At 35.7% G+C, this 23,826-nt stretch overlaps 2 protein-coding genes and 1 long non-coding RNA gene across 6 annotated transcripts in view; all 3 read right to left on the bottom strand.

The window, feature by feature from the left end:
* LOC107723234 (uncharacterized) overlaps positions 1–5,691 on the bottom strand; it is a 33,296-nt gene extending 27,605 nt beyond the window's left edge. The window contains exon 1 of the long non-coding RNA XR_001637900.1: positions 5,491–5,691. This is a non-coding gene — a long non-coding RNA (uncharacterized LOC107723234). The remainder of the gene's footprint in view (positions 1–5,490) is intronic.
* Positions 5,692–6,512: 821 nt separating this feature from the next.
* stx2b (syntaxin 2b) lies at positions 6,513–16,630 on the bottom strand. 3 transcript variants are annotated; one of them, XM_016531816.1, is made up of 12 exons: positions 16,000–16,628; positions 15,785–15,917; positions 15,471–15,551; positions 14,697–14,796; positions 12,705–12,779; positions 12,526–12,599; positions 12,322–12,430; positions 9,185–9,258; positions 8,338–8,475; positions 8,136–8,246; positions 7,542–7,693; positions 7,179–7,260 (listed from the first exon to the last, which is right to left on the bottom strand). In XM_016531816.1, exons 2-11 carry the CDS (start codon positions 15,812–15,814, stop codon positions 7,556–7,558), a joined length of 930 nt encoding a protein of 309 aa, XP_016387302.1. In that variant the 5' UTR covers positions 15,815–15,917; positions 16,000–16,628; the 3' UTR covers positions 7,179–7,260; positions 7,542–7,555. The 3 variants fall into 3 exon arrangements, with proteins under 3 accessions (XP_016387303.1, XP_016387302.1, XP_016387301.1); XM_016531815.1 differs by having other exon boundaries at positions 15,785–16,628; XM_016531817.1 differs by lacking the exon at positions 7,542–7,693 and having other exon boundaries at positions 6,513–7,260; positions 15,785–16,630.
* A 137-nt stretch (positions 16,631–16,767) lies between these two features.
* The window catches only part of piwil1 (piwi-like RNA-mediated gene silencing 1), a 12,090-nt gene continuing 5,031 nt past the window's right edge, over positions 16,768–23,826 (bottom strand). For both annotated transcript variants that reach the window (XM_016531818.1, XM_016531820.1), the window contains 13 exons: positions 22,299–22,407; positions 22,090–22,216; positions 21,383–21,500; positions 21,176–21,290; positions 20,912–21,099; positions 20,763–20,835; positions 20,484–20,684; positions 20,306–20,409; positions 20,017–20,087; positions 18,781–18,934; positions 18,570–18,695; positions 17,667–17,814; positions 16,768–17,561 (listed from right to left, as the gene is read on the bottom strand). In XM_016531818.1, coding sequence (XP_016387304.1) covers positions 17,445–17,561; positions 17,667–17,814; positions 18,570–18,695; positions 18,781–18,934; positions 20,017–20,087; positions 20,306–20,409; positions 20,484–20,684; positions 20,763–20,835; positions 20,912–21,099; positions 21,176–21,290; positions 21,383–21,500; positions 22,090–22,216; positions 22,299–22,407 — 1,651 coding nt within the window. In that variant the 3' untranslated portion in view covers positions 16,768–17,444. The remainder of the gene's footprint in view (positions 17,562–17,666; positions 17,815–18,569; positions 18,696–18,780; positions 18,935–20,016; positions 20,088–20,305; positions 20,410–20,483; positions 20,685–20,762; positions 20,836–20,911; positions 21,100–21,175; positions 21,291–21,382; positions 21,501–22,089; positions 22,217–22,298; positions 22,408–23,826) is intronic.

Raw genomic sequence — 23,826 nt, forward strand, 5'->3', positions numbered from 1 at the left:
TTCGGCCAATCACAACGCACTGGAATGCTGGCCACTCAGAGCACACCTCGCTTTTCAGACTGATAAGCTTTGTAAAAATCGATGCGTTTCAGAAAGGCGGGGCATAGAGGAGAAACAATAATGTACAGTATGTGGAAAATAATGTGTTTTTTTAACCTTAAACCGCATAAACATTTCATTACACCAAATACACAAAATAATGTTATTTTTATGACCCCTTTAACTGCTGTTGCTGCACAGCAAAGCTGTTTATCTTTTAAGATTTTCTATATCTGTTTAAAATTTTATTTGAAGTTTTGAATTATGTTTCCTAATGTTTACTATTAAAAAAAACATGTTAAGTAAATTTCAAGTATTTTGACAAAGTACACCAGTAAAATCATGCACTAATTTAGTTTTAATTTTATTCTATAATATTCTATTATTATTATTATTATTTTTTTTTTAAGTGCTTTTATTCACCCCAAAATGTAAATGTTTTACCCTCAGGCCACCCAAGATGTAGATAAGTGGGGTTTCTTCATTGGAACAGATTTGGAGAAACTTTGCATTAGATCTCTTGCTCACCAATGGAGAAAGCAAGCGTTCAAAGTTAAAAGCGTCTTAATGATGGATTTATTTATTACAAACATGCAGCTTTTCACTTCACAAGACATTAATTGATGGACTGGAGTCGTGTTGATTATTTGTGGATTATTGTGATGTTTTTATCAGCTATTTGAACTCTCATTCCGATGGCACCCATTCACTGCAGAGGCTAAATTTCTCGAAAAAAAATTCCATGAAGAAACAATCTCATTTACATCTTGGATGGCCTGAGGGTAAAATTTTCAGTAAATTGAACAAAAGTGACAATAAAGACATTACAAAAGATTTCTATTCAAAATAAATACTGTTCTTTCTTGAAAATTCAGCTTTGCCACCACAAGAATAAATAAACTAGATTTTTTATGCTGGCCACTCAGAGCACACCTCGCTTTTCAGACTGATAAGCTTTGTAAAAATCGATGCGTTTCAGAAAGGCGGGGCATAGAGGAGAAACAATAATGTACAGTATGTGGAAAATAATGTGTTTTTTTAACCTTAAACCGCATAAACATTTCATTACACCAAATACACAAAATAATGTTATTTTTATGACCCCTTTAACTGCTGTTGCTGCACAGCAAAGCTGTTTATCTTTTAAGATTTTCTATATCTGTTTAAAATTTTATTTGAAGTTTTGAATTATGTTTCCTAATGTTTACTATTAAAAAAAACATGTTAAGTAAATTTCAAGTATTTTGACAAAGTACACCAGTAAAATCATGCACTAATTTAGTTTTAATTTTATTCTATAATATTCTATTATTATTATTATTTATTTTTTTTTAAGTGCTTTTATTCACCCCAAAATGTAAATGTTTTACCCTCAGGCCACCCAAGATGTAGATAAGTGGGGTTTCTTCATTGGAACAGATTTGGAGAAACTTTGCATTAGATCTCTTGCTCACCAATGGAGAAAGCAATGGTTCAAAGTTAAAAGCGTCTTAATGATGGATTTATTTATTACAAACATGCAGCTTTTCACTTCACAAGACATTAATTGATGGACTGGAGTCGTGTTGATTATTTGTGGATTATTGTGATGTTTTTATCAGCTATTTGAACTCTCATTCCGATGGCACCCATTCACTGCAGAGGCTAAATTTCTCGAAAAAAAATTCCATGAAGAAACAATCTCATTTACATCTTGGATGGCCTGAGGGTAAAATTTTCAGTAAATTGAACAAAAGTGACAATAAAGACATTACAAAAGATTTCTATTCAAAATAAATACTGTTCTTTCTTGAAAATTCAGCTTTGCCACCACAAGAATAAATAAACTAGATTTTTTTTTTTTTTTTTTTTTGGGGGATAAGAAACTAAGAATTGATGAAATACTAAAGACTTTACAAAAGATTTCTATTCAAAATAAATACTGTTCTTTCTTGAAAATTCAGCTTTGCCACCACAAGAATAAATAAACTAGATTTTTTTTTTTTTTTTTTTTTACAAATAAACAAATAAATGCAGCCTTGGTGTACATAAGACACTTCTTTAAAAAGCATTAAGAAATCTTACTGACCCCAAACATTTTAACAGTAGTGTAGATATGAAAATATTTTATCATATATCAAGACATTTGTAGATGTTGAAACAAAAATGCACACACATACATATACAAACACAGTTTACATCATGCATACAAATCGCCCCCAGACGTCTGATATCATGCACAGACCCCTGGTGCAGTCAAACACAAACACACACACACGCTCTGAGCCATATCACATAAGCATGAACATTAATATGACCCCTGCATGCACAACATAAATCATTCTTATAAACGCAACTATAGACGATATTTTACAGTTATGAATCCAATAATCCCAAATAATCTAAGCAAACATAATAAACGCAAACATAATACCCAAAGACAATACAAATACACTTAGAAGCTTCTAAGATTTAGTGTACATTACATACTCAACAAAAATCAACCCACAGACAGTAATCTACAAATCAATTATGTCTTAATCCACACATCTGTGTGCAGAAGTGGTACATACCATGGCCCATAATCTATGAATAGTCTACACACTGGCAGCCCTGCTCTCTGTGAACTCCAGCAAAGCACTCCATGTCCTGCTCTTAAGCGTGTTTACCCACATTGCTCTAGTCATACTCCGCTGTGGCTGACGGTGATGTCACAGAGCCAGCGTGCCACAGGCCCGGTGGGATTATTAATATCTGTACTTCGCTGGAGTTATATAAGAACGGGCACTGGATTATATTGTTACTGTACAGAAAATGGCTGTGAAGAAAGCGGCTTGAGGAACGGGAGATGCCCTCTCAGAGGTGAACATAATCTCCTCTGATAGCACTGCATCTTAAATGAGTCTGACTAAATGATAATGGAGGAAGAAAGCAGCTGAGCAGATGTGCGGTGTAGTACTGCTGAGAGGACACATGGCTTGCCTGGGACAGGGCAAGGGCTATGAATAGAGTCACTCGATAGCAGTCCATTGGAAACTGAGGACACTGCCTGAGGCAAAAGCTGTAGAACAATCCATCCCCTCCGAGCCAAAACAGAGAAACCTGCTGGAGCTTCACAAGGGTCATTCCACCAAATACGGAGTTACTTTTGTGCCTTTTTATGCAATCAAACATGTTTGAGAGCAAAACTAATTAAACAATTAACACTGACAGGGGAGAGCACATTTCTGTATGCGTGATGAAAACTGCACTGAACTGAAAACTAAAAGTATTAACAACATAAAAAAACAAAACTATGTTTTATTCCGTATATTTTATTCCGTTTTTGAAATGTTTACATTTTAAAACTTTATTTTTGTTTTTAGCAGAGGACAGTCTTAAATAGATAACTCTGTTACCATGATTTTGTACAGTAAACTGAAAAGTGGGTATAGGCCTATTTGTATAAAAATCGATATGAAATCTTACTAACAAACACACTGCAATGTCATAACCGTGAGCACATGAATATTAATACCTAAAAGAACCATAACATTCAACATGGTTATTGTCAGACTTTTAAGTAATATATACACTACTGGACAAAAGTTAATTTTTGTCCAGTGAAAGTTCTTGAAAGACGCCTTGCTCAACAAAGCTGAATTTATTTGATCAATTATACAGTACAATAGTAACATTGTGAAATATTATTACAATTTAAAATAACTTTTTAATGATATTGTAATGTAAATTATTCCTGTGATAGCAAAGCTGAATTTTTTAGCAGTCATCACTTCAGTCTTCGGTGTCACACGATCCTTCTGAAATCTTTCTTTTATGCTGATTTGCAGCTCAAGAACTTTTAAACATTAATGTGCATCCCAAAATATTTTAATTACTTTTTTTAATTAAGCTTGAGGTGACACAATGTAATCCATTAACAATTAAATGTATTCTTTGACTGATATACGGACCAGCAAATCAATTAGCCTACACACTGTGTGAATTTTTCATCTGTCCTTTTTCACAGTAAAAGCATAGGCTACATGCTATTGATGTTTTCTTCTGTTTCTTCTTCTGAATCTTCCAAATAATTCATGATTTTAAACTATTTTGTTCAGTTTGTGACATTTATCATCAAACCCTGTCTGTCTGTTCTCTAAAACATTAACGTAGCCTAATAACTCTATGTTACAAACGAACAACCAGCTCATCATTTTTTGTTGTTAGAATTAGTCAGATTAATAAGTCAACTAGAGTTAAACGTGTACATGTGTATTCCAGAAGAAATTTTAGTATTTTTTTTACGAATCTGGCCTTATTGTGACAGAACGTACGGTGCCCCACCGCAGTAAAGATAGTTTGCGGTTTGATATTCAGATTTCTTTTGGCTATAAATACGCAGTGCGCTGTCATAGACATGAAAATAATACCGAATATCATTCTCCATGATTTGTGAATTCAGGTGGGGGTTTTTTTCAACCCGATTTCGGCCCGAAGGACAGCGTCACCTGAATTCACAAATCATGGAGAATTTGGTATTATTTGCATGTCTATGACAGCGCACTGCATATTTATAGCCAAAATAAATCTGAATATTAAACCGCAAACTATCTTTACTGCGGTCGAAGACCGGCACAAAAATATATTTATCGTGGCCACAAATGAACAATTCGTCCCTATGACTTATTTATTCGTTTCCTCGTTTTAGTAAAACGTGGCCACGGTTTACTAAAACGAGGGAACGAATTCTTAATTCGTGGCCATATAGGCTATACTTTCCACAGGTCATGTGCCGTAGTATGCAGGAAACTTAAATTAAAACTTCAATAATCTGGTCAATTTTGGATTTATTCCAGAAGAAATTTTAGTATTTTTTTTACGAATCTGGCGTACGGTGAACGTACGGTGCCCCACCGCAGTAAAGATAGTTTGCGGTTTGATATTCAGATTTCTTTTGGCTATAAATACGCAGTGCGCTGTCATAGACATGAAAATAATACCGAATATCATTCTCCATGATTTGTGAATTCAGGTGGGTTTTTTTTTCAACCCGATTTCGGCCCGAAGGACAGCGTCACCTGAATTCACAAATCATGGAGAATTTGGTATTATTTGCATGTCTATGACAGCGCACTGCATATTTATAGCCAAAATAAATCTGAATATTAAACCGCAAACTATCTTTACTGCGGTCGAAGACCGGCACAAAAATATATTTATCGTGGCCACAAATGAACAATTCGTCCCTATGACTTATTTATTCGTTTCCTCGTTTTAGTAAAACGTGGCCACGGTTTACTAAAACGAGGGAACGAATTCTTAATTCGTGGCCATATAGGCTATACTTTCCACAGGTCATGTGCCGTAGTATGCAGGAAACTTAAATTAAAACTTCAATAATCTGGTCAATTTTGGATTCAATTGAAAACCACCTCTCAAAAAAAAAGTTAAAAAATGCAAATCCTCATTCATACCTATGCGTGCACTCACGTTTTCTTGTTGTCCTTCTCTGTGGTTTCCAGTACGCTGCTGCTCAGCCAAACAATGACTCACACACAGAATGAGAGAAAAGCACTGACTGTCTCATCACCGTTACAAACAATCACTGTCTCCCCTTTCAGCTTCATCTCTTTATTCACTCACCCTAACCAGGTCAGGTGAGATTTTAATTTATTTATTTCTCACTGGCTCTCTCTCTCATGTGTGTGTGGATGCTCTCTTACTGTCTCTGAGGCAGGAACATTTCAGTTACATAATGTCTGTGCTTCTGCCCACTCACTCACAACTCAATAGCAGAGATAGGATGTCCTAAAAGTGTCATGTCACCAGAGGCATTTATTCGGCTCTCATCATACAGTGTAAGTGCATATGGATTTCACAGACAGTATCCAGACTGTCTAAATAATGTGTGAGTGTGTTTGAGGGAGATTTTCACAGCTGCTGTCCAGGGTAAAATCCCATGAGCATCAATGTACTCACCTGCTTCAGCTTAGTCACACATACTGAGGTTCTCATGGTAACGGTGATGTCATCATCAACACAGGGTGGATTGTTGACTTGCTGGACAGTGGTTTTTGGATATTTTGCGTATACCATAGTACAAAAAGATAATGTAAAAAAAAATACATTGTAATATGCTGATTCGCTGCTCAAGAACCAATTTCTTACTATCAATGTTGAATAGTTTTGTTGCTTAACATTTTTGTTGAAACTGTGATACATTTTGTTCAGGATTATTTGATGAATAGAAAGTTTAGCATTTATTTGAAATAGATTTTTTTTTTTCTTCATTTTTTGCAACAATGTAATATATATATATGTGTGTGTATGTATGTATGTATGTATATATATATATATATATGTATGTACTGCCACTTTCAATCAATTTAATGCATCCTTCCTTAAAGTATTAATTTCTACCTCTTTCTTTCTGTCTCTCTCTGTACAAACATTTGAACACTATTATATGTGATAAACATTCACCAATAACAAAAAGAGACAGTATGACAGCTTTGAGCAGTGAGCAACTCACATTTATTTTACAATACACTTTGTGAGCATTTGACTGTATGGTTACCTTCCTGTAAGACAGTCATATGTAAGATACAAAAAGGATCAACATTAAGTGACAAAAAGATGTTTTGTAACATTGTTCACAGATCTGACATCATATTGTGTGGAGCCAGCTGTCATATCAAACACTGTCAAACCATTGTGTAAAAGCTGAAATGAACTTGTGACTCTTGAATACAAACATAATTTTTTGTTTATAAAATATATCTTGAGTGCACTTTGCTGGATTTTATTTAACTCCACAATGTCAGTCGGATCTCCCAAGGCATGAAGTACCCAATGTTACATATTGTATTATTACAAAACATTACTCAATTGTGCAAAATGTATTCACCAGCATTAAATAAATAAAAAGACGGAAAATTACCTCTGGTTGCTGTAGTGAAGTGGCAAAGCAATGTCAAAAAGGAAAGTCTTCGACCATAAATCTGTGCCATCTTCTACACAATTCACCGGTAATAAATTGAAGAGCAGTTTTTGAGTTATTGTATGCAGCAGGACATTTTACATTTCAGTCAAAACAAAAACACTAATTATTCTCTTTTTTTTTTTTTTCTCAAAGGCACAGTAATGTTAAAGGGAATAAAGTTTTGCTCTAGGTGACTAATCGCTGTACACTCCAATGAGGATGATGATGAGAAGAATGATGCTGCACACGGCTCCACAAATGGCAACACAGACCAATTTCTATGACAGACAGATTAAAAAAAACAACAGAGGAAGATCCACTATGTATGAAATGAATTACTAAATGTAAATTTACCTTTGTTTTTTTTGTGTGTTAGGAAAAACATTTGCATCACTGGTTATAAGCAAATTAACTGGTATTGATTAGAATATACGTGAATCTTTCTTTGAACCCATTAAAATAATTTCTCCTAAAAAGCTGTCACCATATTCAAACTAGGTTAAATTAGAGACAAAGTGATAGTAGATGAAATAGTTAGTGATTGGGCACTGGGGTTTACCTTGGAAACCATGCTTAGGAAGGATTGGCTGCATTAGAGCTGGAGGAGGCGGAGTTAGTATTGGTTTTAACAGACAGGCCCACAGATAAGCCAACAATGAGTGCGACCACAGTGAGCACCACCAAAACAATAAGAGCAAGAATAATGTGTTTCTGTACAAGACAAAAAGCAGGTGTTACAATGATTGCATTTTAAAATTCTGTAGAATATTCTTTAGCTTGTAGCACATATTGTGAAAGGATAAAGCTGAATGTGTTCATAAAATTTATATTCATTTAATTAAGGCCTGTATTATTTCTGAAGCATCAATTGAAACATCTGATGTATAGAAAGCCCTCTATGGTTAGTGGCGGGTTAGCATAAATTAGTGACAGATTATGGTCAGTCATAATCTAAAACATTTAACAGAGCACAATATTGAGCCTCCTTTTGAGGCATTTATTCTAGTAATTTTCCGCTTAATTACAAAAAAAAGAAAGAAAAAAAAAAAGCTAAAGAGTTAATGAACAAAACCAACACAGCCTAATTACATATTCCTATTGGAAGCAGTATTATATTGTGGCTTCTAAAACATCTGTATGGTTTTCCTCTTACCCTGCGTGCCTGCGTCTGGTACCTCACAGCTTTCTTGGTCTCCACTTTAGCTTGGCCGACGTACTCTACTGCATTGTTTACATTCTTTTCAATGTTGTCAATCATCTCCCCCTGTACAACATACAGAAGTGAGTTCATGAATTAATGCTGTATAGGTTAACTAATAAGTGAACAAACTATCACTGACTACTGTATACTGCACCTGGGTCTCAACAAGCATGGCCATGTCCACAAACATGTCATGAAGCTCTTTAATGCTGGACTCCAGCCGCAAGATGTCTTTATGTCTAGACTCGATCTCATTAAGGGCCTGACGAGTTATCTGAGAGTCAGAGATGATCTGAAAACACAGGAAATCTTTTAGTAGACACTAGAAACTTAAAAACAGTGACAACACAGCATAAAACAAAGGAACAGATCACCCAAAATGAGACAGTTTTGTCATGTGCTTCTTCCCATGTTTTTAAAAACCTGAAGCACTTTCTTTCTTCTAAAAAACACTAAAGGAGAAACAGCAAAGAACTGTATTTCATTTAATTACAAAAAATGGGAAGTCATGTTGACCACTTTAGTCTTTAGAGAATCATATCGACCACTAAATGATACTTTTTGGTGTCCTTTTTAAAGTCTCCATTTTGTACCCTACCATTTTGATCAAATATATGCAGCCTTGAGGAGAAGGAACTTCTTTCAAAAATCTTATAGACCCCAAACTTTGAAGTGAAATTGCATATTCAAATTTATCACTGTGTACTCCATGTTATAAATATGAGAGGACATGGGGGTAAATGCTAACAACAGAATTATTATTTTTATCTGAGGCTGAGCCATCCCTTTAAAGTTTAAACAGATACTTATAGAAAGTGCAAAGAAACAGCCAGCAGAGGGTGCTAATTGTTGAAAATTGTTCTGCTCTCATGTCATGCCACATTAACAGAAAACTGAGAAGCCAAAGAAAGCTGGCTCTGGATGAGAGCTGCAGTATTTTAATATTTCCTCCTTCAACATCCAGTAAGCCTGGAAAGAGTCATTTCACGAAGCAAACTCACATCGGAGGTGAAAATAGAAGGGTTTCCAGTCTCCAGCATCTCTTCCAATTCCTCATTAGTTGTTATTCTTCCAGCTACAAGATTCAGAGTGTAATAGATTAGTGAAACACTCTTCTCACAAACTGGCCAATCCTGTTTAGGTCATTATTTGTGTGATAAATGGCCGCGTGTGTGTGAATTTGTCAAGGGTAAACATGAAATGATGACCAGCAATTGCTAATAGGCTAGTCCATTTGTATAATTGTTTGGCTTTGTGTCATGGAACAGTGTATGTGTGTGTACCGTGTGCTTGTAAGTGTGTGTGTGTGGTCATGTTAAGTACGCCTTGGGGACCATATTGATTCAGCTGGGAAAATGAGAAAGAACATTACAATGGCTGAAACCATCAATGTAAAGGCCGCTGGAAAAATACACACACACACTCATATAATATGACCCCTGAGCAATGACCAGCACTTAAATTCATACTTATAACCAGGAAAAATCATACCATACACATACAATATATAATCATACATCACGTATATAAAATACACATCATTGAAATAAAGTTTCAACAAATGTTTCCTAACAAATCACACAACTTTGAATGGAAATTGGTTTCAAATGCAAAGTTGAGGTAACTGGGTCTTTATGCAAATCCCATCAGTCACATGACTGATGACTCATTATCCTATCACATGACATTCTGCTCCTTGCCTACTGTGCAGAGAGGTAAAGCAGGATCTCTGGAGCCCTGTTGCCCAGGTAACACTTTGCCTTAGAGTCTCAGGTGACAACCCGCTCAGTTTCATGTGTAAAGCACAGAAAGTACCTCATTAATCCTCTCACACTGGGACTACTTCACACACACACACACACACACACACACACACACGCGCACGCACACACACACATACTCTACTCAGAGGTCTGCACTACATGTCTGACCACAAGTTACTCAAAATAAATTTCAAATGCAGCATGTCAGGTGAAAAGAGGGGAAGTGGACAAAAATGATTAGGCAATATTTTTGTCCTTATTGAACAATTTAACAATGAAAAATTTATATTTATTATGAAATTACATTTAATAGTGTTAATAAATGATAAACTATTAAATTATAAATTAGTGTTTTTGACATTTAATTTTAAGTAAGCAGTGAATGACGGGCAAGGTAATCTAAATATGAAAAAGAGGAAATAAGCTGCACAATTAAATATCCAATTTTAGCTAATATATGTCCAATATCAACCTGGGACATTTTTAAAATCTCTAATATTGGCCTGAGAACTGATTTGGTACTAATACAGTTGTGCTCATAAGTTTACATACCCCTTGCAGAATGTGCAAAATGTTAATAATTGAAACGAAATAAGAGGGATCATGAAAATTGCATGCTTTTTTATTTTATTTAGTACTTTCCTGAATAAGCTATTTCACACAACAGATGTTTACATATACTCCACAAGACAAAATAATAACTGAATTTATAAAAATGACCCCATTCAAAAGTTTATATACCCTTAAATCTTAATACTATGTGTCATTTCCTGGATGATCCACGGGTGTTTTTTATTTTATTTTGTTGTTTTTTTTTACTTTATTTACTTTTTTAATATGACATTTGTTTTCCAGAACAAAGGTCCAAAAAGAAAACGATAGTACGGTATACTAGTAGTTACAAATAAACATCTTTTTACAAATAAAGGAGTTCCAAACAGATCACAGCGACAACATCAGCAGGGTGTGAGGGAAAAAATATATATATATAAAAAATAAATAAGTAAATACAAAAATACTACAATAGCAAGATAATAATATTTAGGTAAATAAATTTAAGAGTTACAAAGGTATAATGCAGTATAAAAACCAGCGTAAATAAGTAAAGTTATCACATTCCTAAGTGATCTAATACAGGCTTCCATATTTTCCAAAATATATCTAGCTTATCATTGTTAATAAATCGTAACTTCTCAATATGAATAATGCCCGCTAGTTCACTCAGCAACACATCAAATGTTGGAACAATGTCAAGTTTCTACCTCTGAAAAATCAATCTCTTTGCAAGTCTTTCATATGTACTAAAAGAAGGTACAGAAATCACCCCAAAAATGGCAATCATTGGATCTGGAACAATATATTTTTTTATACACTTTTGAAAGCAGATCCATGACTGTTTTTATATTTTGGGATAGTTGTTCATGTGTCCCTTGTTTGTCCTGAGCAGTTCAACTGCCTGCTGTTCTTCAGAAAAATCCTCCAGCTCCTGCACATTCTTTGGTTTTCCAGCATCTTGCATATTTGAACCCTTTACAACATTGACTGTATGATTTTGAAATCCATCTTTTAACACTGAGGACAACTGAGGGACTCATCATGCATAACTATTACAAAAAGTGAAAACATGTACTGATGCTCAAAGAAGGCCACACAATGCATTAAGAGGCGGGGGTGTAAACTTTTTAAATTAGATGATCAGGGTCAATTGTACTTATTTTGTCTTCTGGGAAACATGTAAGTATTTATGTAGCTTCTGAAGTCCAGTACTAAATGAAAAAATATGCCTCCTAAAAATGCCGAACTGCTCAGGACCAACAAGGGACTCATGAACAACTATCATAAAATATAAAAACAGTCGTCCAGGAAACAACACACAGTATTAAGATTCAAGGGTATGTAAACTTTTGAATTAGGTAATTTTTATAAATTCAGCTATTATTTTGTCTTGTGGAGTATATGTAAACATCTGTTGTGTGAGATAGCTTATTCAGGACAGTACTAAATAAAAAATAACATGCAATTTTTATGATCCCTCTTACTTTGTTTCAATTATTAACATTTTGCACATTCTGCAAGGGGTATGTAAACTTATGAGCACAACTGTATATCATTCATCCCTAGCAAAAATAGTTCTCAGAGACAGTAAGTGGGGTTTTTATTAATATATATGCACAATCCTTTTAAACAAAAATAAATGTATCCTTTTAGGGTAGAAATTTGTCAGCTGTTAATGGTCTAGCTCAGTGTTTCCCAACCTTTTTTTAGTCACGGCACCCTTTGGAAATTTTAACAAGTCTAGCTTACAGGGCTAGTTTTAAGGTATCATATGTACATATGTGCTTGTGAATGTATAAAGATTAACATGTGTGACTTACTGATCTCCAGCTGTCTCTGAATCCTGCTTTTGCTTTTCTCTCTGAAGGACATTTGGGCTTCATTATATTGCGTCATGACCTCCACAAACTTGCGTGACAAGTTAGTGTACTAAAAAAAGATACAATAAGAGCAATAAATCAATTTGGGATTAAAATGATCATATTGGATAGTTGGATGAAAAAGAAGAGATAAAGATTTCACACCTGTGTTTTCTGAATGCGTGCATCCACTGAGGCTTGATTCATCTGTTCATCTGGAGGTAGATTCTGTTGCATTGCTAAGGAGAAAAATAGATGGGAACTTATTTAATTTCCTTTTCCAAGTGCATTGGTGCTCTTATCTTCACTTTCATCAACAGACAGAAGCAGAACATCCAACTCACATTTGAGGCTGGTCCGGACAAAGTTGGCATGTTTCTTGATTTCCACTGTGAGTTGTTCCAGCTCTTCTTTTGTCCCTGAAAGCAAAGGCATATTTTAGAATAAGAGAAATTAATAATATTATTCAGCAAGGATGCATTAAACTGGCAAAAAAAGTGATAGTAAAGACATTCATGTTACAAAAGATTTCAATTAAACGTTGTTCTTTTGAACTGTCTATTCATCAAAAAGTCCTGAAAAAATAGGCTATATTACATTTTCCAAAACATATTAAGCAGCACAACTGTTTTAAACATTCATTTTACAAAGAAATGTTTCTTGAACAGCAAATCAGCATATTAGAATGATTTCTGAAGGATCATGTGACACTGAAGACTGGAGTAATGAGGCTAGAGTATTTACATCACAATTATGTTTCTTAAAAAAAAAACTTTTCACAATATGACTGTTTTTACTGTATTTTTGATCAAATAAATTCAGCCTTAGTGAGCGTAAGAGACTTCTTTCAGTAAATATATTTCTATTGCACTATATTGTATATAAATATTATCATTTATTTAAAAGATTCAATTACATAGAGGCTTCTTCCTGATATTTCAGGGCCTGATGTTCACTTGATATACAACCCAATACATGCTAGACTACAAATAAACCATCAGCTATCAAAATATGAGTTTTTTTTTTTTTTACAGATAACCGTTCCAGAAAAACTGTGCCCCTATAAAGCACTTTTACATTATGATGTGTCATGTTGGAGAAATATTGTGGTGGTATATGTGAAAATATAAAATGAAGGCAGGTATTTGGAAGAAAAGTGACTATAGATGGCTCTGTTGAGTCTTAAAAAGGAGAAATAATACACATCCATTATTACATAGAGTTTGTTGCAGAAACACTCAGTCACACCCTCACTGATGTCTTTATCTCAATCTCACATTCCTGCCTGCATGTTCTACACATGCCCTGCAAGTAACCGCAAAACTAACCCAACATACTCTCTGAAAATTAAGAATGTGATGGGAAAACTACAATTCCTTGCATGCCCAAACTTGACTCCCTATGGTAACTTTTAAGAGGTCTCTTTTCCCTATTAGTTTTAATGATTTTACGAACATATAGTCAATATGAGTAGACACCATTCACAATCCCTCATGAACACTGACTAGATATTACAAATGTTTTTGGCCGGTGTGTGTGTGTACAATGCATGTGAAATTTTTTTTCCCTAAAGCAGTTTCCTGGCTGCTCCAGTGGTGTACTCGTATAGAGTAATGTGATGTGATATTTCCGACAGAGGAAGGCCATGGTCTTGTGCTGTTATAAGGCTATGTGCTGCTGGGCAGAGAGTTATAAAACCGTTTCTTTGTTCATGTCTAAACTGTGTATCAGTTTTTTGTGTGTGTGTGTGTGTGGATATGAATGACAGAAAGTTTGAATGTGCGCTCAAAGACAACAGGAGAATGACATCCATTACGTAATAAAACAAAGAGGTTGAAAGCTAAAATGAAGTGAGTAATTTGGATAAATTTACAACTCAAATAACAATCAGTATAAACTAGCTGTGGTGTCATTTTAACCCACTTTCTCAATGAAGATATTTTGAAGTATGTTGTTAATCAAACAGTTGCTGGTAGTCAATTGACTTCCATAGTATTTTTTTTTTCAGTCAAAGTCAATGGCTAACATCAACTGTTTGGTTACCCACATTCTTCAAAATATCTTCTTTTGTGACAAAAGAAACAAACTCATACAGGCTTGGAACATCTTGACAGAGTAAAAAAATTATAAAAATTTCATTTTTGGGATGAACTATCCATTAAGCAGTGTGAAAGTCTTTCACAGTACACAAAGGGATATCTTAATGGGGCAACCTGGGGTTAAGTGCCTCGCTCAAGGGCTCAATGGTGATAGTTCATAAACCACTTCAACCTGCTAACCTGCACCACCTTGTCACTTTGCTCAGATTTCACAGTCTTTGAGTAAGGGTGACTTACTCTCATCAGGGTTTGGGGCTGAAAGAATCACACTATGTTTTTTCTTCACCTCATTCACTAGGGAGGAGATCTTGGCAATGACACCTCTGACCTCCTCCACCTGAAATAAAGAAAAGCGAAGTTCAATAGTTTTACTTCAGTGTGCTTCTAGACATGAACTACTAGGGATGCATGTTACAACATGTTTTGTTATGAAATTTCTCTTTACATTATAATGTTGTGATGCCTAATATCAGTGGTACAATTTAAGATTATTATTATTATTTTTCAATTAATTATTTAAATTAAATTATGCATTCATTTAAAAAGTGCTGATTTCAGTGATACTGTCAACAAAAACTAAAAAATGTTAAACTGGAATAAAGTTTAAATAAACTGAAACACAAATATCACACAAAATATTACCTGGCAGCCAACTAAAACAAAACAAGTTAAAGTAGGTTACTAAAAATCCTAAAACAAAAACTGAAATAAATATAAAGTTAATAAAAGCAAATCAATTACTAAAACTACAGTTATATATAAAATGTATATACTGTATAAAAATTGAAAATATAAAAATAAAAGCCAATAAGAGTATACAAATAACACTTGTAGATTTACAATATCAGCCAATTATTGGTAATGAACACACATGAAAATAATTATCAGATTTTCATAATAAAATTATTCGGTCAGAATTTTACTGCATTTTAATGCATTCCTATGGACGGTCCATCACCAATACATAGTGTACAGAAGAGGGGCACCTTTCATACAGGTGAATGACTGTACCTTTCTGAAAAAATCCTGCATGAAGCCATCTCTTTCCATGGACACAGTGACACCCCCATCTTCACTGGCACTCTGCCTGCCCTAAAACAAGCCACAAAGATACACATTCAGAATTGATCAAGCATGGAGAAAGACCACTACACTGATATGAGCATGGGAAGTAACTTAGACATAACCAGTAAAGACCGTTACTGCCAAATGTGTGTTAGTTTATGTAAAATATTGTATTTCTGTAAGTAAAAACACTGATATCCATATATTATTGCCAATGTTAACAATTAGTCTAATTGGTTTATTATTAATCAATCACTTGCCCCATTCAAATCAGCCAGTCGGTCCCTCATAACAATGTCGTTGAAATGTCGATTATCTTCTGTTGATTGTACACGTCCCTTGCGGTCCGTGCGCGTTAAAGTCCATTGCAAGTCCTGACCAGACCGCGACAAACTAATGTATGTCGGAGAAAGTACATTAATTCACCTTTGGGGTTCGTAACTTATCGATAAAAGCTTATAAATACGGTGTTTACGTTCAAAGAGGCATCCAGTTATGAAGCGTTGTGTGTCTGTTTGGTTGCCATCCGTGCTATCGCCAGCTGACTGCTCTCTTCTCTTTGAAAACCGTGCGCGCAGCTATACGAAACGGTGCGGTAGTAACCATAGAAACAGCATGGCGTTGTCAGGTTATTTTATTTTTCTATATCTCTTTACTGTTTGCTATGTGTTTCGATTAAATGGATATTACGATTCTCATTGTCATTATTCAAGTGTAAATTTTAGTCCTGACGACGCAGCACATAGAAGACGGCATCACGTGATGTCTGTTACTTTTTACAGCGCTCTTCGGAAGGGACCAATCAAAATCATTTTCGTTCGCCAAGCTGCCGTCTACTGTAAGCCTTTATATAAATTGCACGGGTATAATTAACTTGTATGTCACGGGACAACACTTTCAATTGTTTTAAGCGGTTACTTTGAATGTGTCATTGTCTGCATTAAGATAAACAATAAGATTGCAATGTGACTGAATGGAGATTAGGCTTTCTGAGCCTTCATGCGTCACCTGCAGTTAGCTACTATTTAATAAACAGCTATTCGTGAAATTTCCCAAGACTTTTTTTTCACTAATTAGCGATATATGAAACAAGACGGTGACAACGAAGTAAACTGGGTTGTCCGCAATGTCAAAATAATCTTTCAGGTTTTGTATTACATACATCAACTCGTATAATGCCAAAGTTTTCTCAAATCCTTCTCGCTGTGGACTAAATTATGGCAAATTAAGAACCAAGCCATGTTAAACTTGAGCTTTATTCTTCTCGCATCAATGCACTTCAATCCTGATTTATCCCTTCAAATACAATCCTAAATGACAGCTTTCTAAGCTTCTGCTCTTTCCAACATTTCTGATCTGTGTAAAGTTTCCTTACCTTTCTTTTGTCTTATGCTATAATCAACACTACAATTCAATTTACAAAATGAAGGTATCAGAACTGCAACGTGATAAACAGAGCAGCAACATTTAATTTTGTGACAAACATGAAAACCATACATGCATATGTTATAGTATGTGAACGCTGAAGGTATTAATCAGACATAACCATTTATCTTTTATACTGGAAACCAGAAAATAAATGTTTACTTAATTCAATTAACAATCAGGGCCTCTAAACATAAAATCCAAGAAATCTGCAATTTGAACCATCCATTTATACACAAAAATACATGGTCTTTATCTTTATAAGACACCAGAACAAGAACAGAGAAATAAAAATAGGACCATATGCATTTACCATTACAAACAGAAAACAACTTTGTACCTGCTTCTCTCTGAAAGCACTATACCTAGAAATATAAACAAAGATTCTTCTGACAGTGTACTTTTTCGCCACAACTCAATCGACTTGGAAAAGAAACTAATAAAAATGGCCCTATCATTCTTCTGAGACCCTGCATCTTATCACTGCAATGCAGGTTACAGGTAGTACAAGAAGTCATCCAGGTTCATGTTGGGCTCCTTGTGAATGCTCTGACCAACCAGGAAGGCCAGTTTGTGGGCGTACTGACATGGTGCTGGCACTCGGACGATACCCTTAAGATAAAAAAGAAGAACCACAAAGAATATGTGAGATGACATATTATTATAGACTATTAACAGTATTGTGATACTGATGTAGTGATCTACATTGGTTATTACCTGCCAGTTGTAGTACATGTGGCAGAGTTTGTAGGTGAGTCTCTGCATGTGATCTGGTTTGAGGCCGCTGTTGTCAAACACCACGTTGTAGTGAGTAGGTGCGACGCAACCAAAGCGCACAGCCTGACTCACTATGAAGAAATCGTACCTGAGTGAAAGCAGATTTAGTACTGAATAAATGTGAGCAGTTTGCATTATTTGACAAATAAAAAATAGCTAATATTAAGGTATCTGTTGGGTTTTTAAAATCAAATGTAAGACTTTTTAAAACCTCAAGATATTTATTACTTAATATATGCATATTTATTGAAATTGATTTCTGTACCAGTATATCAATACATGCGAATTAGAGGTTGATTGATATTGGATTTTACTTAAACGATGCATTTAAATAAATGCAAAAAAATGGTCTGTGCAGTGTAGACATCAGTAAAATCTATATATTGAACGTGTTAAATAATGTACTTAAATCTTTCCTTCCCGTGACAGTGCTGCCCAGAGAGAAGCTACACAAGTTATATTGAATTAAGTGGCAAGATACAATTTGTGCAACCAAAATACCAATACTAACCAGAAAAAAAGATTTTATGCATAAGAGTAAAATTTTAAATACGCCCAAAACACACTGGGACTACATTTTTTGCAAACTGCATTTTTACTTTGAAACATATTTAAAATCATAGCCTTTTAGTTTAATCATCACATTAGGCTGTATCTTGATCCTGGTTTTTCTGTCCCCAGATTAAGACTTAAAATGATATTCAAGACTATTGTTATTCCATATAAGACCTTTTATGATCTTAAATTTGAAAAAACTGAATGCAAGACACTTTAAGACTTCTTAAGGTCCCACCCAGACCATGTGATTTATGAATAGAGACCAGGCGTAATGACTATACGCACCATTCTGGACGAGTGACTTCAGTGTCAATGACTGTCCCCGGAGGAGGGTTGGCAATTTTGCCATCAATCCGGGCAAAGAATCTGGAGCTGATTCGCTTTTTCACCACCACTACTGACAGCTTGGGCCTGTATGAAAAATGTAAACATGATTGCAACCAAGGGAATTCAACATCCCCAAAGTGTAAATATGTCAACATGAAGTGTGGCTCACTCGTAATCTTGCCCCATGGTCTTGATGGACTGCATGATCTGAGGGACTTCGTAGTCCACCACGCTCCGCAGCATGCCGTCTCCAACTCCATCTCGGTACACAATGATCCGGGAGGGCAGAGAATTGTTGTACTTCAGATAGGCCTTCAGAGCAGCTGAAAAGACAAACAGCTTCAGTATACAGTGCTGCGGTAAAGACATAATTTTGTATGCCACTCGGTTAGCGTCACCATAGTTCCCTCAAAAGAAAAAAAACCCCAAAAGATTTTTTCAATGGCTTTTGGATTATTGCAGAAAAGAAGATGTGACCAAAATACATTTATTTTAACGCAATTTATAATAGATAATCTAAAAGATTATCTTGATTACAAATTAACACAACTTGTGTATTCTGAAGCCTAAATATAATAGCCAAAAGTAAAAAGCTAAAGTTAGACTATTACTTAAGCTATTATAAATTAACCACTATTTAGCTTCCAGCACCTTTTTCAATGTTTATTTAAAAGCTACAAGCTGGAAAGTTGTTAAAGTCGGCATGAAACGGAAGTTGCGATTGTCTTTTCTTCTCTACTGTGACGTATATCCGAGTGAAACAGCATCTGAAATGAGAGGGCGGGACTTGATTTCATCCTTCAGGAATTGATTGAATCGTTGGAAGCTGCGGCGTTGCTAACAAAATGGAGGCAGATCTGAATGCCAGTTTGCAGTTAGTGGTGGGGGATTTCTCTCCACTGGATTCACAGCCGACACCCAAGCATGAATAAATATTTTATTTATTAAGGATGACGACGACGATCAACAGCACAAAACATGCCTAAACAGTGTGCACGCGCGCGCGAGAGAGAGCCACTGCCTGAATGACTGAGCGCGTCCTACATCAGGTTAAGTCATATTCATGAAAAAAATTAGTTTGCGATGTCCTAAGAGTAATGTTGTCGTAATATCCAAGCGGGAGGGGAGGTTAACGTTTTTGATTAAAGATTACGAGGGCACATGAATTAAAAAAAAATAATGAAGTGCACGGATAAATTATTTATAATAAACACTACAGTATTCCATTAAAAAATATGAATTTTAAATTTTGATTTCATGGTGACTTTAAAGCGCTCTAGTGAGTAAATTCGTTTTCCCTATTCGGTGCGATGACGTTTAATGTGTCTGGCAACCTCTTGTAGGAAAAGGTAAAGTAACAAGGTGATCAATAACCCAAATATGAGAATTTTTCAACATTTCACACCTTGCAATGACCCTTTTAGTGCATCAATGATCTCCTGACCACGGTTCTGCAAGACACACTTGGAGAACCACCTAAAAAGGTGACAAAAGCGACATTATACAACAATTATGGCCAATCACACAATCTGAGTCTCTAAAATATTACTATTTATTAACTGTAGTCTATTAACTGTAGTACTATTCATGACAATAACTTTTTTGTTTTATTGCTCAACCAGTCCAACATAATACTGAGCACAAACTTTAAATGTATCTGGTTAAACAGTGCCATTTTCTAATTATTATATTACCTGGACATGCCCTGGTTCAGACTGGCCACCAGTGCTCCGATAGATCTCTTCCCAGCAGCAGTATCGTGGTAACAGTCTATGCCCACAATCATCAGCTGCCGGAGCTGAAAAACAAAGATTCATTGTGAAATCTGACACTTGGCAAAAGCCAGCAGAACAGCTATAATTTGAGTCTTACTGGGATTTCTACACTCCACAGCTCTCCTCCCATTTTGAAGTTCATCTGCAAAGCAATCTTGGTGGCCACAGTCATAAGCGCTTGAGGTTTGCTGATGGTGCGAGACACCACACACTGACTAGGAGTAGGGCAGTCCACACACAGGTACTTCTTCACACAGTCATACTTGTCCTTTCGATTGGTAGGCAGGATCACCACCACCTATGACAGGCACAACAGCAGTTTGAAACAAAAGCTCTGGACATGCAAATCGTACATGCATGTGATTGCCAGACTCACCATCTGTGTTTCACGTGCTACGTTTTGTTGCAGGGCTCTCAGGAGAGATTCTTGACGATCCTCATACTCAATCCTGCTTGGCCAGGAATAATTACTAACATGAAAATGAAATGCAAAGTTTTTAACAATCAAGATGTCACACAACTCACATGATGGCCCTCTGCATGCGGATACCCATGGGCCCAGACACTTTGTTGAGAGTTTGAAGCAGAGATTGGGCAACGTCCGCATTTCGCCGCGTGTAGAACATCAACCAGTTGTCCAGAGACATGCAGCTAATCAGAGGAAGACCTCTCATCTCTTTAGCCCAGTCTGCTGTCCATGGGTTATACTCATACTAAGGGATGAAAATGAAAATTAACAAGCCTGTTACATTATGAATGGCTGCTGGGATGTGAAGTCATCTCTCTTACCGCTCTGCCTCCCTGGATGATCCTCTCGGAGGGCAGAACTCTTCCATTCAGACTCAGCAGTCGATTCTCAAAGCTCAGACCCCAAGTAGTCAGTTCATTCTGCACGTCTGCATTTCTAAAGGGAAGTAGAGTGGATGTGAGAGTTGATAAGATATATTAACACCAAATTTAAACAATACATCAATAGGGCTCATGTAGAATCTATACCTGTTGATGTTGGAGATTAAGCGGTTAATTCTGCCCTCTCTCTGTTCAGGACTCAGCCTTGTGTGTGAGGCAAGATCCTTCATGATGTTGAAATCAGCACGCATCTTATCTGTCAGACCTTCACAGGAAACAAATGCATGCACATCAGAGTTCTTTACAACTGAAGACAAAAAACATTAACTCATTTTACTCCATATTTACTCCACATACTCTATTAGCTATGTCTATTAGCTTAAATCTCATCTATATGCTAGTATATTCAGAGGCTGAAAAAACTACATATACCACTGGCCATCAACTTGCAAATCATGAGCTATATCTTCGATCACACTGATTAGGTAGTAAAATTAAACAGAGAACAAATTTCACTCCCATGGCCTAATGGGATAGTAAAGCACTGGCAATTCAGAATCTCAGAAGTAGTAGCAGGTCATCCAGGTACTTTCCATTTGCTGTTTTATGAACACAGTGAATTCATACATACTAATTTCACATACTGATTTTCACCTGCTATGACTTACTATATATGGTTTGTCAGTGTCTTCAGTTATTCTAAACTACAGAATAATGTCTATATATGAAAAAAGAATGAGTCCTTCAATATGACCCACCCCAGCTTCTTATTCAATAGAAATAGTCAGAACACATAACATGAAAGAAAACAACGCTCTTCAAGCCATTTTAATGAATCTTCAAAAAGGACTTACCTGTGAGGTAGCAGAACTCTGGGACGAGCATGGCAGGTCCCGGTGGAGGCCGACCTGATGGCCCCAGTCTCTTCACGTGACTAACCAGAAGAGCCTGGTTGCCATCTGTTATGTCCAGACCATATTGCTGGAGAGGAGGCAAATAAATTGAGTGTGACAGTAAAATTCTGCAACTAGTGTCAAAATAATTACCTGTATCGTTAAGTTACCGTTTTGAAGTAGTTCTTGAATGAGATCTCTGTATCTCCCTTCTTAAATGTGTTGTTGGGTGTATGATCCCAGGCAATGTCATCAATCCTGTACGTCTTGTTATTGTACCTATAATCGATAATTTGTTACACACCATTACTTGCTACTTCACAATTACATTAAACAACTTTTAGAGATTTAAAAAATTTTAAAGTAATAAATCAAAGAAAATCTCACACTATCATTTAAATCATTGATCCTCAAATCTGGCTCGCGACATCCACTTTCCTGCAGAGTTTAGCTCTAACCCTAATCAAACACACCGGAGGTTGCTAATCAATGTCTTCAGGATCATTAGAAAATCACAGGGAGGGTTGTTTGATTAGGGTTGGAGCTAAACTCTGCAGGAAAGTGGATCTCGCGAGCCAGATTTGAGGATGACTGATTTAAATTGTTGGGGTCAGTAAGATAAAAAAAAAAAAAAAATTATGCAAAAAGGACATTAAATTGATCAAAAGTAACACTAAAGACATTTTTAATGTTAAAAAATTATTTCTAATTTAACTAAATGCTTGTCTCTTTTGAATTTTCTATTCATCAAATAACCCTGAAAGAAATGTATCACAGTTTCCAAAAAAATATTAAGCAGCACAGCTGTTTTCAACATTGTTCACAAACGTGTCTTGAGCAGCAAATCAGCATATTAGAATGATTTCTGAAAGGTCACGTGACACTGAAGACTGGAGTAATGGCTGCTGAAAATTCAGCTTTACCATTATTTTTAGGGATGCACCGAAATGAAAATTCTTGGCAGAAGCCGAACAAAATGAAACACTGGGCCGAAGGCCGAACACGTTTTTTCCCCCATTTTGCCAATTTTTTCACCATTGCATAAATTAAAAAGCCAAAATGTGCTTTTTATTGTTTTGTCATGCTTTTCAAAGAAAAAATCGTGTACAAAACAACAATTTAAAAATATTTACTTAACACTGAACATTTTTTAACGTTCTAGCTAAGGGTGCGCCGATCAGGATTTTTGAGACTGATCACCGATCGCAGTATCTGCCGATACCCATCACCGATCTTTTTAAAGCCTTCTTTTTATCATTTATAACTATTTATTGTGATACTCCAAACAGGATTTTTAGAATGGTGAATGGTTAAACACGGGCAAGAATTAAAAAGTAATGCAATTTATAAACTTCAGTGACGATGTGACACTGCCTCAATTGTGCAAGTGACAATTCCTGTGTCAACTGTGCAGCGTGCAGCTCGCTTATAGACAGACGCGATGTGGTGATTTTAAGCCATTTGCGTATTTTGAGAGAAAAAGAGAGCGCGCACGAGTGGTGATTCACTCACGCTGTTTGTGAATTAACGTCTCGCGAGGTTTTCAAATTACTTTGCAAGTTATTTAATGAAGAAATATGAAGGTGAGTACCTCACCTTTAGCATTATATCCTAATTAGGGCTGAACGATTTTGGAAAATGATCTAATTGCGATTTTTTTTTACCAATATTGCGATTTAATATGCAATTATTTTTTAA

Source organism: Sinocyclocheilus rhinocerous, unplaced genomic scaffold (genome assembly GCF_001515625.1).
Source record: "Sinocyclocheilus rhinocerous isolate Xijiao unplaced genomic scaffold, SAMN03320098_v1.1 scaffold2199, whole genome shotgun sequence".
Lineage (NCBI taxonomy): Eukaryota > Metazoa > Chordata > Actinopteri > Cypriniformes > Cyprinidae > Sinocyclocheilus > Sinocyclocheilus rhinocerous.